The 12,295-nt window shown below is 45.5% G+C and overlaps 1 protein-coding gene across 1 annotated transcript; it reads left to right on the top strand.

Annotated features, from left to right (window-relative positions):
• Positions 1 to 890: 890 nt before the first annotated feature.
• Positions 891 to 11,148, top strand: PERP (p53 apoptosis effector related to PMP22; the record flags this gene model as incomplete). Its single annotated transcript, XM_080941552.1, has 3 exons — positions 891 to 1,148; positions 9,531 to 9,671; positions 10,922 to 11,148. The coding sequence occupies exons 1-3, from the start codon at positions 935 to 937 to the stop codon at positions 11,146 to 11,148; spliced, it is 582 nt and encodes a 193-aa protein (XP_080797678.1). The 5' UTR covers positions 891 to 934.
• Positions 11,149 to 12,295: the final 1,147 nt, after the last annotated feature.

Raw genomic sequence — 12,295 nt, 5'->3', positions numbered from 1 at the left:
CACCGAGCGTTTTCCTTTTCTTTAAGGTGACTTATGGTGTCAGAAGATTTGGGGTTGATCTGTCCCAGGCCACCATTACATCTGGCACTGAGAATGTGTTTCTCAAAGTGCCACCCCTGGCTGGATTTCAGTTGCCGGTGTAGGTGTATGCTGGCACATGATTTTATTTGACAAAAACAAAACTGTGTGAAGTGGATAGAAAGGGTCTAACCCGGTATACGCGCAGGGAACGCGCTAACTGGGGCAAAGGGAACTGAAGTTGTCAACACTGAAACGAAGCTACCCAGATTAGGAGACAGCCTCCTCAGCCTAGACTGAGCTGCTGGGGACCTGTTGGTCACCCAGTGGGAACCGCCTGAGCACAAAACGTGTGCGTATCTATGGCAGCAAGAGTCAAGGTCCAAAGGTGGATCCGGGCAGGAAGTGAGGCATCTGCCTGCGGGAACCAGGGACAGAGGCTCTTAGGTTTGAGCTCACGCGTTTTGGGACCCATCGTGTGTTCACGGGCCGTTGGGATGTCCCAGACGCGGTGCTTGGAGCTCAAGTGTTAGCCTTAGCAATGCTCCTTACACTGTGTACACAGTTAACGTGGGGCAGAGCGCGGGGTGGCGCTGGAGTGTCCACAGGTGTGTGCTCAGTGCTGGCGGCGATCTGGTGGGACTGCGGGAGGCTCAGGCACGCCCACCCTGGCGCTGAGCCCGGGGCGAGCCTGAGCTCTGCAGCCCGGGTGACTCGGCAGGTCTGGGCGGTGTGCTCTGAGTCACCGGAATCAAGGTGTGGCCGGAGCGCCGCGCCCCCGCCACCAGCCCGGGGGCCGCGTCTTGGCGGGAGCCGCCTCTTGCATTAGTCGCGCTGTGGGCGCTCGCAGGGCCACTCTCCGGCCGCCGCTCCTGCCCCGCGTTCCTCCGCTCCGCGCCCCGCCGCCACCGACGACATGCTGCGCTGCGGCCTGGCCTGCGAGCGCTGCAGGTGGATCCTGCCCCTGCTGCTGCTCAGCGCCATCGCCTTCGACATCATCGCGCTGTCCGGCCGCGGCTGGCTGCAGTCTAGCAACCACATCCAGACGTCCTCGCTCTGGTGGAGGTGTTTCTCCGAGGGCGGAGGCAGCGGCTCCCAAGATGATGGCTGCCAGAGCCTCATGGAGTATGGTGAGTGGCCACCCCCTCCGGGAAGCCCTTGGGGGCCCTGAGCTGTGGGAGCAGCTGGGGCCGGTCTTGAACCTGTTTCAAAGTCCGCTTAGAGTTCAAACTTCAGAAGTGGCCGTTTTTTTGGGGGGTGACCCAAATCAGGCTCAAACCTGAAGGAGACGAGTCTAACTCATTTAAAAACAAGGTTTCTCAGTTAGCTGTGCAAGCTGATGTCAGCCATCGCAAAGTAAGCCAAAGAATAAATAATCATTTCGTCTAACTTAACGTTTTTAAGAAAAATCTTATGAGAAAGTCCTTTCAGGCCAAGTAGGAGCAGTTATGATTCAAGAGCTACTCCAGTGTCTTAGCTGAGGAGCCTTCCATGTTCACTCTTGTTCTGGGGAGCTGCCTGAGCTGAAGCGAGGCTGCTGGGGAACTTTATCTGAATCTGATTTTAAGTCGGAGGGTAAACACTTCAGTTGGCACTCTTACCACATCGATGGGCCTCCGTTTGCCTCTGCCACGGAAAGGGCCCGAGTACGTGATTTAAAGGTCAGTAGTAGTCTTTGAAAAGAAGCGTTTTCTTCCTCAAGCGAACGACCCTCTTGTTTAGTTACAGACACAGTGACTGGCAGAGTATAGGGAGAACCGACATGAGCTATAGCCAGTAAGCTTTATGGGTCAGTTTGGCCCCTTTAAAGGAAGCGAGTTACTCTTTTTGTTTTCATTCACTTTCCAGTTTCAGCATAACATGATTCTTTTCCTGAAGCACCCAGGGCTTCTGCCAGGCACGGTTTGGGGTTCTAGGCCCCTTATCAGCTCCTAGTTGATATAGCCTATTCTCCCAGGAGGAATTTCCCTAGCCAAGGAAGCAAGTAATAAAACGAGAAGGCAACAGATATTCCTGCTTTCTTTAAGGCCGTGCTCTTCCTAAACACAGACACAAATGCTTGGCTTACAGAACTTTCTTTTGCTTCTTTTAGGCTTGGAATAACCCAGCCGTTTCCTAAAATGCATCCAAACTCGGTCTCTTTCAGGGGACGTAAGAGGTGTGCTTGTAGGTTTTTAAAATAGACTTTGGTAATTATAACTCACTCCAAGGCCGCTACAGTGCGAAAGAAAACTCAGTAGCGAAGTCAGCGTGCAGAGGCAGGATCAGCGTTCTTGCTGGGACAGGCTTTGGCCTGCAGGGCCCTTTTATGAAACACGCTCTGCTGTTCCCTGTCTCTTGCCTTGTAGGGTAAGCTCCTCTTTCAGGGTGTGCCTGTTCTAACCTCAGGCTGATGCATTACTGTTGTGGATGGAAGGGAGAGGGCAAGTTTTTTGTTTCTAGGTGGTTTCTTCAACCATGAGTCTGAAGCATCAGCTTTTCCCCACTGCAAGCAAACGCCCATCTAGCGTATGGTTTGCTTCAATTCGCTATAGAAACCAATCAACCTTGGGAAAAACCTCAGTTTTCCAAATGAATCCTGAAAACGTACTACTTTCAGAATGTAGGGCTTGGTTTTCAACTGATCCACGATGGGTGTTAGGTCGATTTAACACTCGGGGGAGTTATTCCTATAATGTGGTAGACAGCTCTTGCTCAAAATCATACCACCAATGGAAGATTGGCCTTGGTGTCAGGCTATGGAAGAAAACACGAACTGTGGGGACATCACAGATGTCCCCATCTCCTCACCATTACAGACAGGGAGGGATTAAAATGCCTCTTACTCTGCCTGCTTTGTGTTTCGTGATCACTAGTGCACTACACAGCTGGAATGGTGTGTTCCACACTTTAGGGTGATCGTCAAGGACTCTATAGGTCCCCAGAAAGCTTTAACGGGACCTTGCTAAAACAGTATGCTTGCCTGAGCTCACACTGTATGGAATGTATGCAGTCCCACAATGCATGAGCACTGTTTTCTTATGGAAAGGAACAAGGTAGATGTTTAAGGTCCTGTTTAAACCATACCAGTATGTAGAGCTGAGCATGTGTGCCTCTCCCTCTAGAGTGCTTCTTGATGATACTTGAAAATAATATTTATTTAAAGTTATTAACAAGGCAAAAACTTTCATTACAAAGTGTTCGGTGATTGTGTTTTGCTGAGTGATATTCATAACATTAATACATTTCTTTTTGGCAGTGAGTACCATCCTTGGCAATGTTGGCAATAATACTAATTATTCCATAAAGGCCAATAATTTCTTAGGAATAAGTAAATATATTACAATATATTCTTCACTACTATTGTTAAAATTTTAAGAATTGTGGATTACAGAGTCATCTCATTTTCCTACATAAATGAATAAATATAAGTTAGACCCTGAATGTTTTGTGATGATGGCTCCTAAGTTGACACTTATCCAAGCAAACACTTGACCGTGTTTACCTTGTGTTTGTCAATAAGAAAATGAGAATCTAGATTTGTAATTGAAGTGACCATTCAAGTTTCTCCTGAGAGCCAAACTCAGCATTAAAGTTCAGCAAGTGTGCATACACCGCTTTTGCAATGCTAGAACCTTCTTCTCCCGTTCAGAGAGTATTGTGACAGGAAGTCATTTTAAGCTTTAAGCACACAGACTTCAGACCCCAGGCAAGCTCTGGCTTGTCAGGGTCGGGGATATAGGGATGCCATATGCACTGGATGAAGAAGGAAGAGGAGAAGGAGGAGGAGGAGGAAGAGGAGGAAGAGGAGGAGGAGGAGGAGGAGGAGGAGGAGGAGGAAAGGCCTTGGAAAGTCAGTGGCTGGAATTTATACTCTGAAGCACAGAACCTTAGTTTTACCAAAGACATCCCATGAAACCCTCAGTATGCAGACAGTATTTCCAGTGGACACCGTTTTTCCACAAGTCAAAGTTCGAAGTGGCCTATGACATGTTTTAAGATCATTAAGTGCCCTGGTTCCTAAAAGTGCAAGACATGAGGAGAAACAAGCACCGAGCCAATCACTTACATTAGGCTAAATTCACCAGAAAAGGCTTCATTCTGGGATGATGCTCTCACAGCTTTGGGGGGAGTGGGGAGAGTTTGCTGGTGGAGAGGACGGGAGGTAGGCTGCTGTTATTTTATGAAGTTAGATTAGTAGATCGATTTCACACGTCTGCAGGTGTGTACATTCACACTCTTGACAGCAAATATAAAGGTCTTCCACCCGTTTGATGGGATAACATTAAAATGTACATTGGTGTGTAAACTGTAGGCATTGAGCCCATGGTGCAGGCTAGCCCACTGTCTCTTTGTTCTAATAGCACTCAGAGAACCCCTTGGGAAGGACTTCACTTGGCCCTGCCCTAACAACACAGACTTGTGGACCTGTGGGATTAGAAAGGACTTAAGGTGCTGGAGTTCAGTTTTCACTAAAGCTCCACAATTAGTATCTACAACCAAGCAGCTTCCTTTTATCTGAGGCCTTAATTCTGGCCCCGGACAGTACTCCTTGGGTACGTGTACTTCTGTGTGGACTGAAAAGAAATGTGCTCCCTGCCATTTTGCTGTCTCTAAACTTCCATCAGATAGATTTAAAACATCTGAGGGTCTGTCGGCTGCAACAATGTGTAGTCTCCCATTTCTTACAGGAGCTCTGTAAAGCTTCAGTGGTAATGAGCCACCACCCTGCTGGGCCTCAGGAGAGAGTGTCAAGTGTGTAATAATACCCCAGAAGCCCAGCAGCGGGAAAGCCTTGCTGGAGGCTCCCCTGCCATTTTCTATTAGGACAGACATTCCTTATTGCCACCCCGAGCTTCTACAGGATGATGGCTCGGCCCTGTACACAACACATTCTGGAGTCTGTTCTTAATTGTCTTCTGGAGTTTTGCTCCTTCAGTGTTACAAACCAACAGCATGGGAAAGTTACTGGGTATCAGTATCTCAACCCAACCACTATCAGAATCTTCAGTGTAATGAGTTTCCCCGGAATGGAAAGCAGGGCAAGTTTGGGTGGTGTTGCAAAAGCTTCCAGTTGAATGCCACACCCCAAGGAATGTCCTTGGCTTTATCTTCCTAGAATATGCGAGGCAGTATTTTTATATGTCACATTCACCCATGTTTGCCTACCTATGTGTGAGGTCTTTTAGTTTTTAAAACATTCAGATTTTACTTCTGCCTATGAATGGCATAAAGAACCTCACGGAAATAGTACAATAAACATCTGACCAGAGCTCTGCTCCTCTAGTTGGGACCTGTGATATTGCTCTCTGAAGAATGGCAGTTCTAGAAAGGGTCCCCACTTCAGTTTGATGACACACTGGCACCCACAGAGTCTTGGGCAATGGAGTGGACCACACAACCATTTTGGTCTGTTTAGTCCACACGTAAAATCTATGACGAATCTAGCAAATCTGATAGAAGGTACTAATTTGGGGGTGGGAAGGGAAATTAGTGAGTTTCCAAAAAATTACTTACAGAGTAGGACCATCAGTAATATTTTCTCTTTTCCTTGGTTTCTTTCATAGCATAAACTTACACAAGGTAGTCCTTAGAAAACAAACTTAGGCCGAGCACAGAGTGCATAAAAGAAACAGCAGATTGCTTTCTATGAGGAAAGGAAAGCAAACAGATAATGTCTACCCTGAAGCGCTTGTCCGTCTCCTTGGAAGCCTGCCTGCTTTTGTTGTCTCAGTCTAGTGAATCACACCGACACAACTAGGAGTGGTGGTGAGGTTTGTACAGTAAGGAAGAACACACTTGCGTTCTGAACTGATATAGGCGAACTCTACCTGCAAATGCTGTGAGCCAGCAAATCATGAAAAAGTAGCTTTAAGATGTGCTTTGAAAATGGATGCTTTTCCTTGGCATTGGCGACCAAGATGTAATTTGAATAAAAGGTAAAATAGAGATAGTTCCCAGAGGTTTGTATACACTTATAGGTGTTGAGCTCTCCAGAAACTGACTGAGATTAAGAGTTCCTGAAATACAAGTATTTTAGCTTAAAAAAAAAAAAAGTGTCTATAATGAGGAAGTGATGTTAAAGTCTGTGACCAGCAGTCCTCTTCTTAGACCGTGTGACGCCCCTGTGGTGACCTGGTAAAGCCAGTCTCGCCATCCCAAAGAAAATCACTGTTGACCTGAGAAGACATGTTGTCTTGCTTGGGGAGATCTGCCATCTATCAGCTACGATCTTTAAAGCCATGCCAAGATTTCTGTCTCAATAATGGCTGGACGATTCGGTGTGGGTGTCGCCCTGCTGCAAGGAGCAGGTTTTACACGTTCTACAGCCGGCGTGGCTTTTCTCAAGAGGAAATGTGGCTCCATTTTCCATTTTGATTTTCTTCAGACTCAGCATTTTAAGTAAACAAGACATTAACTAATTGATTTAATAGGGAACGTGCCCCTAGAAGGTTCGTTGTAAGCGTAGCTTCGCCTGTTGGTAGGAGACACTGTTCATTAGTTTGCTATTTCTTTATGTAATTCTTTGCACATTCCTGAAATTAAGTTTGGATTATACTTCAGCCAAATGTCAGAGAAAGAAGTCACATTGGTAACCTGTCTGTATTAATTTAATTTCCCTCAAATGAACAGGTAAACTGATACACCAGTATTACACAGAACTTATTTCGTTTGACTTCCAAGACAGTCTGTGACTGTGGAAGTTCAGCTATTAAACTATGTCCCTTGTTAGGAGATATTTCTGTTTTTCCAAAAAACTGTTTCAATTCTCAACAAAAAGGCAGACTTGTTGCCTTTTCTGGCTCCAGAGAGGGAAATACATTTTGATTTTCTGAATGTAACGGTTGATTTTTATTAAACGTAATGGTTGACAGTTGCTGTATAAACAGACTAACGAATAGACTGCTTGATTTCAGGTCAAGCACTGAGGCCCATGAGCTTTGGAGGGTGGTACTGCTTCCATTTTGGACATTCATCATCTGAACTCTTAGTCCCAGCCTTCAGCACACTTATAGAAGGGACATCAGGGAACAGCAGGGTATGACAGGGCAGGAGTAAAACCCAACTATTACATCTTTGTTAATACACAGAGTCTAGATTTAATCCCCCTGCCTCTACACACATTAACACACACTACATGAAAGCGAGAGAGACTGGAGGGAGGAGACAGAATACGGGTGACAAATGAATGAGCCAAGCTACAGGGACCATGTTCCTTGTGTGTGTACATGTGTACGGAAATGTCACAACGAAGCCAGATAATTGTGCAGGAACCAAAGCAAATCTTTGGCGTGCATTGAAGAACCGCAGGGCTAGTGACACCCGAACTTTTGCATCCAGTATTTTAAGCCCTGATCCAGGAGATCGAGAGGAAGGCATGAGAATCTTTATTTGAAGAACCATTACTTAATATGACAGTGTGAGGTGTGGGCTATACATACACTTAAGAAGATCTGATCAAAGCATAGTCCTTTCTAATTAAAAAAAATCTACGTGCACAAAGGACGAGGAAAAAGGGAGAAAGAGACATTAATCGTATATTCTGGCTTTGGCGTGAGTCATGTGTTTAAAAAAAAATATTGTGTTAATCTCACCCTAAAAATCTCTCACTGGGGGGTCTGACAAGAAGAACAAGACTTAGGTGGGGGGAGGGCTGCAAGAACTGTACCTCTCAAATCAGGTGTAGTCATGGGGCATCTCAGCCTGCCCCCCACTGCTGAGGGTCCTTTGTAGGAACACAGTGTTTGGAGACACATAAACAAGTTCCTCTCCTTACTCATTGGTTATGCCCAAGTCAGTCACACACCCTGCAGGGAACCCACCCTGCAGGGAACCCTGCCGGTCAAGAGACGCAGAGATGGGCTCCTGTCTCTCCCACATTTGTCTGTAGCACATGAGGATAGGGCCTGGGTGACCGAGGTCTTTCAGGATGATACAGAACCTTGAAAGTGTGGGATGGGATGAAAATAGGAAACCATGGGTGGAAGTTATGGGAGCAGAAGAGGAACTTTTTGGACAGGAAGGGCTGGGGAGTTAACGAAGGATGATTTTCACATGGGAGTGCGTATCCCCCCCCCCCAACAGCTTAGGCCTTGTTCACAGATGAGGACACTGGTGTGAGGTTGGCAAGGGGCAGAGGCAGAGCCTTCTGGAGCTTCAGCTGCCTCTAAACTCCTTGCTTTTCCCAAGTCCTTGTTTGCCTGGCACCGAAGTTGGCCAGGCATAAAGTGAGTATGTTGTTAGCTGTGCTGTGGTTTAGGAAGAACTAGGACGCAGAGAAGGGGCCCATAACTCCCCCTTTCAAATTCAGTGAAGAATGAAATCAGAACACACACAGATGAACAGGCAAACAAAGCGTCGGGTATATGTACAATAAAATTGCTGGGCAGCAAAATTTAAAAATGAGGCGCTAATTTATGTTATAGAATGATCCATCTTTAGAAGATACTTCCTTTGGTGAAAGAAGGCGGTCACACCAGGTCACCAAGTGTAAGAGACCATCAGTGTGGGATGTCTAGAATACACAGATTAGGAAAACAGACTGGTGGTTGCCAGAACTTGGGATTGGGGTGGTGAGGGACAGAAGGACTACAGATGGAATGGGGTTCCTTGGGGGATGATGAGAATAGTCTGGAACTGCTCATGGTGAAGGTGCCATAGCTCTCTGAATATAACTCAACACAAAACCGACACCCCACTGTGACATCCTGAACTTGTAGTAGACGTACTTCATGACTTATATATTTTTTAACTTATGGGTTGGATTGCAATGGACTAGAAACCAAACTTAAGTATTTACCATCTCTGCACACCCTCACTTCTAAACTAGAAATGAGGATGGCGTGAGCCTCAGGAGTTGTTCTGTTGAGCTGGCGCACATCCTGATGCTAATTGCTAGCTCTGAAGGCCTGGTTGTGTGTGAAGAGATGAGGACTCGTACAGGTCGAAGGATAGGGATTATTGAATGGTTTGTGCTCGGCTGGTGGTCTTTTCATCTCCTCACTTGCAAAACAGAAGGGCACAGTCTAGTGAAGCCTTCAAACCTGGAAGTCAATCTGCCTCATCCCAATTCTTTTTAAGACCAAGGTCAATAATGAACTCTTGTGAGATAAATTTTGAATGAAACCAGACATTATTATAAACTAGATAGCAATCCTTTAAAGAGGAAGCATTTTCTGAAAGAGTGTGTAACCTGAATTGTCCAGCATGAAGAATGTTTATCATGGTCATGTATATTCAAATCAGAGTGAGTTATTAAAATGGAGCCAAGAAGCTGAATTTACATTTTAGAGATGCAAACAGGTGGCAACAATTATAGAGGAACAAAACACTTCAACAATGTCCTCTACATGAATCACCAAGTGTCCCCTTGAAGTGTGGAGTTACTTAAATATTCCTAGCCCTTCACAAAGTAAAATCAAATCCCTCCTCCCAAAACTCTTTCCTGGTAGGGAAAAGGCCATCTATGATTTGATTGGCAACCTTAGACTCTGCATGTCTGTCTTACAAGTCTCATTGTCTCTGTCCTACAGCCTGGGGACGAGCAGCTGCTGCCACACTGTTCTGTGGCTTTATCATCCTGGTCATCTGCTTCATCCTCTCTTTCTTCGCCCTGTGTGGACCCCAGATGCTTGTTTTCCTGAGGGTTATTGGAGGCCTCCTCGCACTGGCTGGTAAGACCAAGAAGCATCAGATCGTTCAGGGCATGGATAGAATGTTCTGTTCCATCTCTACGGAAGACCTTCTCATTCGTCCTTGGAAGTGGGTCACCAAGTGCAAAAGTATCAGAGGAGATATGTGTTTTAAGAATCAGGCCTCTTTACCTCCATGCCTTAGATGTTCTCTCAATTCACATGACAAGAGTTGTCTTCTGTATGTTCTTTCTAAGTATCCATATCCACTCAAACGTACCCCCAGACACTAGCGATGTGTGTGTCCTGTAGGTACAGAACATTCCTGGCCTCCTGTGAGCTCTATGCTGGCTGAAGAGACCTGAATGTCCCCAGATGATTTTACTTGTTGAAGGAGTTTTGTGACCTGGTGATAAGGTGGAATAGGAAGGAGCTAGACTTAGAACCTGCAGTACAGAGCCTGTGCCTGGGAGGTGAGACCTGCAGCATGGATCCTATGCTGGGTAGGTGACTCAGTCACAGGTGGTGTGAAGACAGATGCAGGTATAGAGCTCCGAGTACACCTTTATCAACATAATGCAAGATCCTGGGATTTGGGAGTAAGAACTATTGGAAGTTTCTGGCAAGTACCTGTCAAAGTGACATGGTCCCAGAAACCAGATAGATTCAGAAATGAAATTGGGTCACTAGAGAGACCGCTCAAACAGTCCTCTTCCAGAGGTCACAGGTTCAGTTCCCAGCACCCACGTGTTGGATCACAACGTTCTGTTTCTCTGCTTCCAGAGGACCCAAACCTTCCTATGGTTTCCACAACACTCGTATGGTAAACAGGTAGTCATGCAGGCAAAACACCTATTAACATAAAATACATGAGATGACGAAAGAAAAAGTAGCAAAACTGGTTTTCTGAGGCCAGAGATGGTCTTGATAGGATAAGATCAGGTCTCATCTTACTTCTCAAGATACCAGCCAAGGACCACAGGGGAGACTGGACAGACCTCCAGCCATGGACTCAGAGAGACAATCTGTATGGCCAGTGTTGCTATAAGGCCAGATGTTCCTTGACTACATGGGTCCCATCAAATCAAGTCTGAGCCAGGAGAATAGCAGGTCCATGTTATGAGAGGGAAGAAAAGGAAAGGAAGAGGGGGGGGGGCATGAAGAAGGAGGGAGATAGGAAACCACTTTTGTCTTTTCCTGTAGAACTCTAGAAGTTAAGATGATGGAAAAAGGGTGAGGGCAATGGTCATTTGGACTTCATATTCTGAGCTTATTTTTTTTCTTCCCTTTAGCTGTATTCCAGATCATCTCCCTGGTAATCTATCCCGTGAAGTACACACAAACTTTCAGGCTTCATGACAACCCTGCTGTTAATTACATCTATAACTGGGCCTACGGCTTCGGATGGGCAGCCACAATCATCTTGATTGGCTGTTCCTTCTTCTTCTGCTGCCTCCCCAACTACGAGGATGACCTTCTGGGCAATGCCAAGCCCAGGTACTTCTACACGTCTGCCTAAGGTGGGGGGAGACCCTGGGCAAAGCCTGCTGCAAGATGGATCTGAGGAGGAAACTGTTCTCCAGGGCACAAGGAACCTATGTTTGGGCAGTGTTCATATGATCAGAAATGGTAGAATAAATGCTAAAGAAAATTCTTCATAAATACTGTTAAGTTTCATGTCCCGTGTATGTCTTGTGGAGTTACAAAAGATGTGATCTGTTTGCCAAGTATATGCTAACTTCTCCTTACATAAATTCTCTATCATTTAAACTCCATTTGTCCAAGAGCATGCCTGTAAAACTGGATAAGGTAGAAATGCGATGGTGTGTCATTTAACAATCTGACGAAGCTATTGATTTCTCACATAGAATGGGTTGTTTCTACCAAGGGCTACAGAGAAAGAAAACAACTGGCAAAATTTCAGTGACCAAATATTCTGGAATTAATGTTTTTTTTTTTTTTGTTTTTTTTTTTTTTTTTTTTTTTTTTTAAGCAGAATAGTGATCTAAGTGAGCATCGTTGTGAGAATTCTTAGTCAGTGTTTCGGACAATTACTGTTTTGCTAAGTTGTCTTTCTCTGGTATGCGGGCAAGCGAAACGTGGCCGAAGTTACAACGGCCAGGCTGCTGTCACTCCTGAAACGCTGAGGTGAATTTTCCTCTTTTAACGTAGTCTAGAGGGGAAGGGTGTGGGAAGAAGCCATAGTAACAAATCTGTACAGTTTTGCATGTGTATGTTTAGAACCAGCATTGACTGGAAGGGCGGGTGGACTAGACCTAATTCCTACCGACTGGTGGATGTAACAAGGTCATGCGGAAGGCATAGGAGGGTCACCACTGTCACTGCAGGGCCATTCAGACAGCCCGGGACAGGACATGTCATTGCCTCCTCTCAGCCTTAACTGAGCTCTACTCATCGACTGCTAGAATAGATTTTAACTGTAACAGAAACCTAAACAATGATTAAAAGCCTGGTCTTCCTTGGTAAGCAGACTTAAAACACCTGTATAATACATAGAAGCAGGAAAACTGGGAATGAGCTTCTCCGAATACACATCGGAAGGACTGTCACTGTTTTTTTCTTACCGTTTATACTTGCATAATGGAAACTAGCTTGTTTTCAATATCAGAACACTATTTTGTAAGTTGCAGCTTTCACTACCAGCT

The sequence above is a fragment of the Micromys minutus genome (assembly GCF_963924665.1).
Source record: "Micromys minutus genome assembly, chromosome: 30".
Taxonomy (NCBI): domain Eukaryota; kingdom Metazoa; phylum Chordata; class Mammalia; order Rodentia; family Muridae; genus Micromys; species Micromys minutus.
The sequence above is the reverse complement of the archived record's forward strand: the minus strand, read 5'-3'. Positions and strand labels throughout refer to the sequence as shown.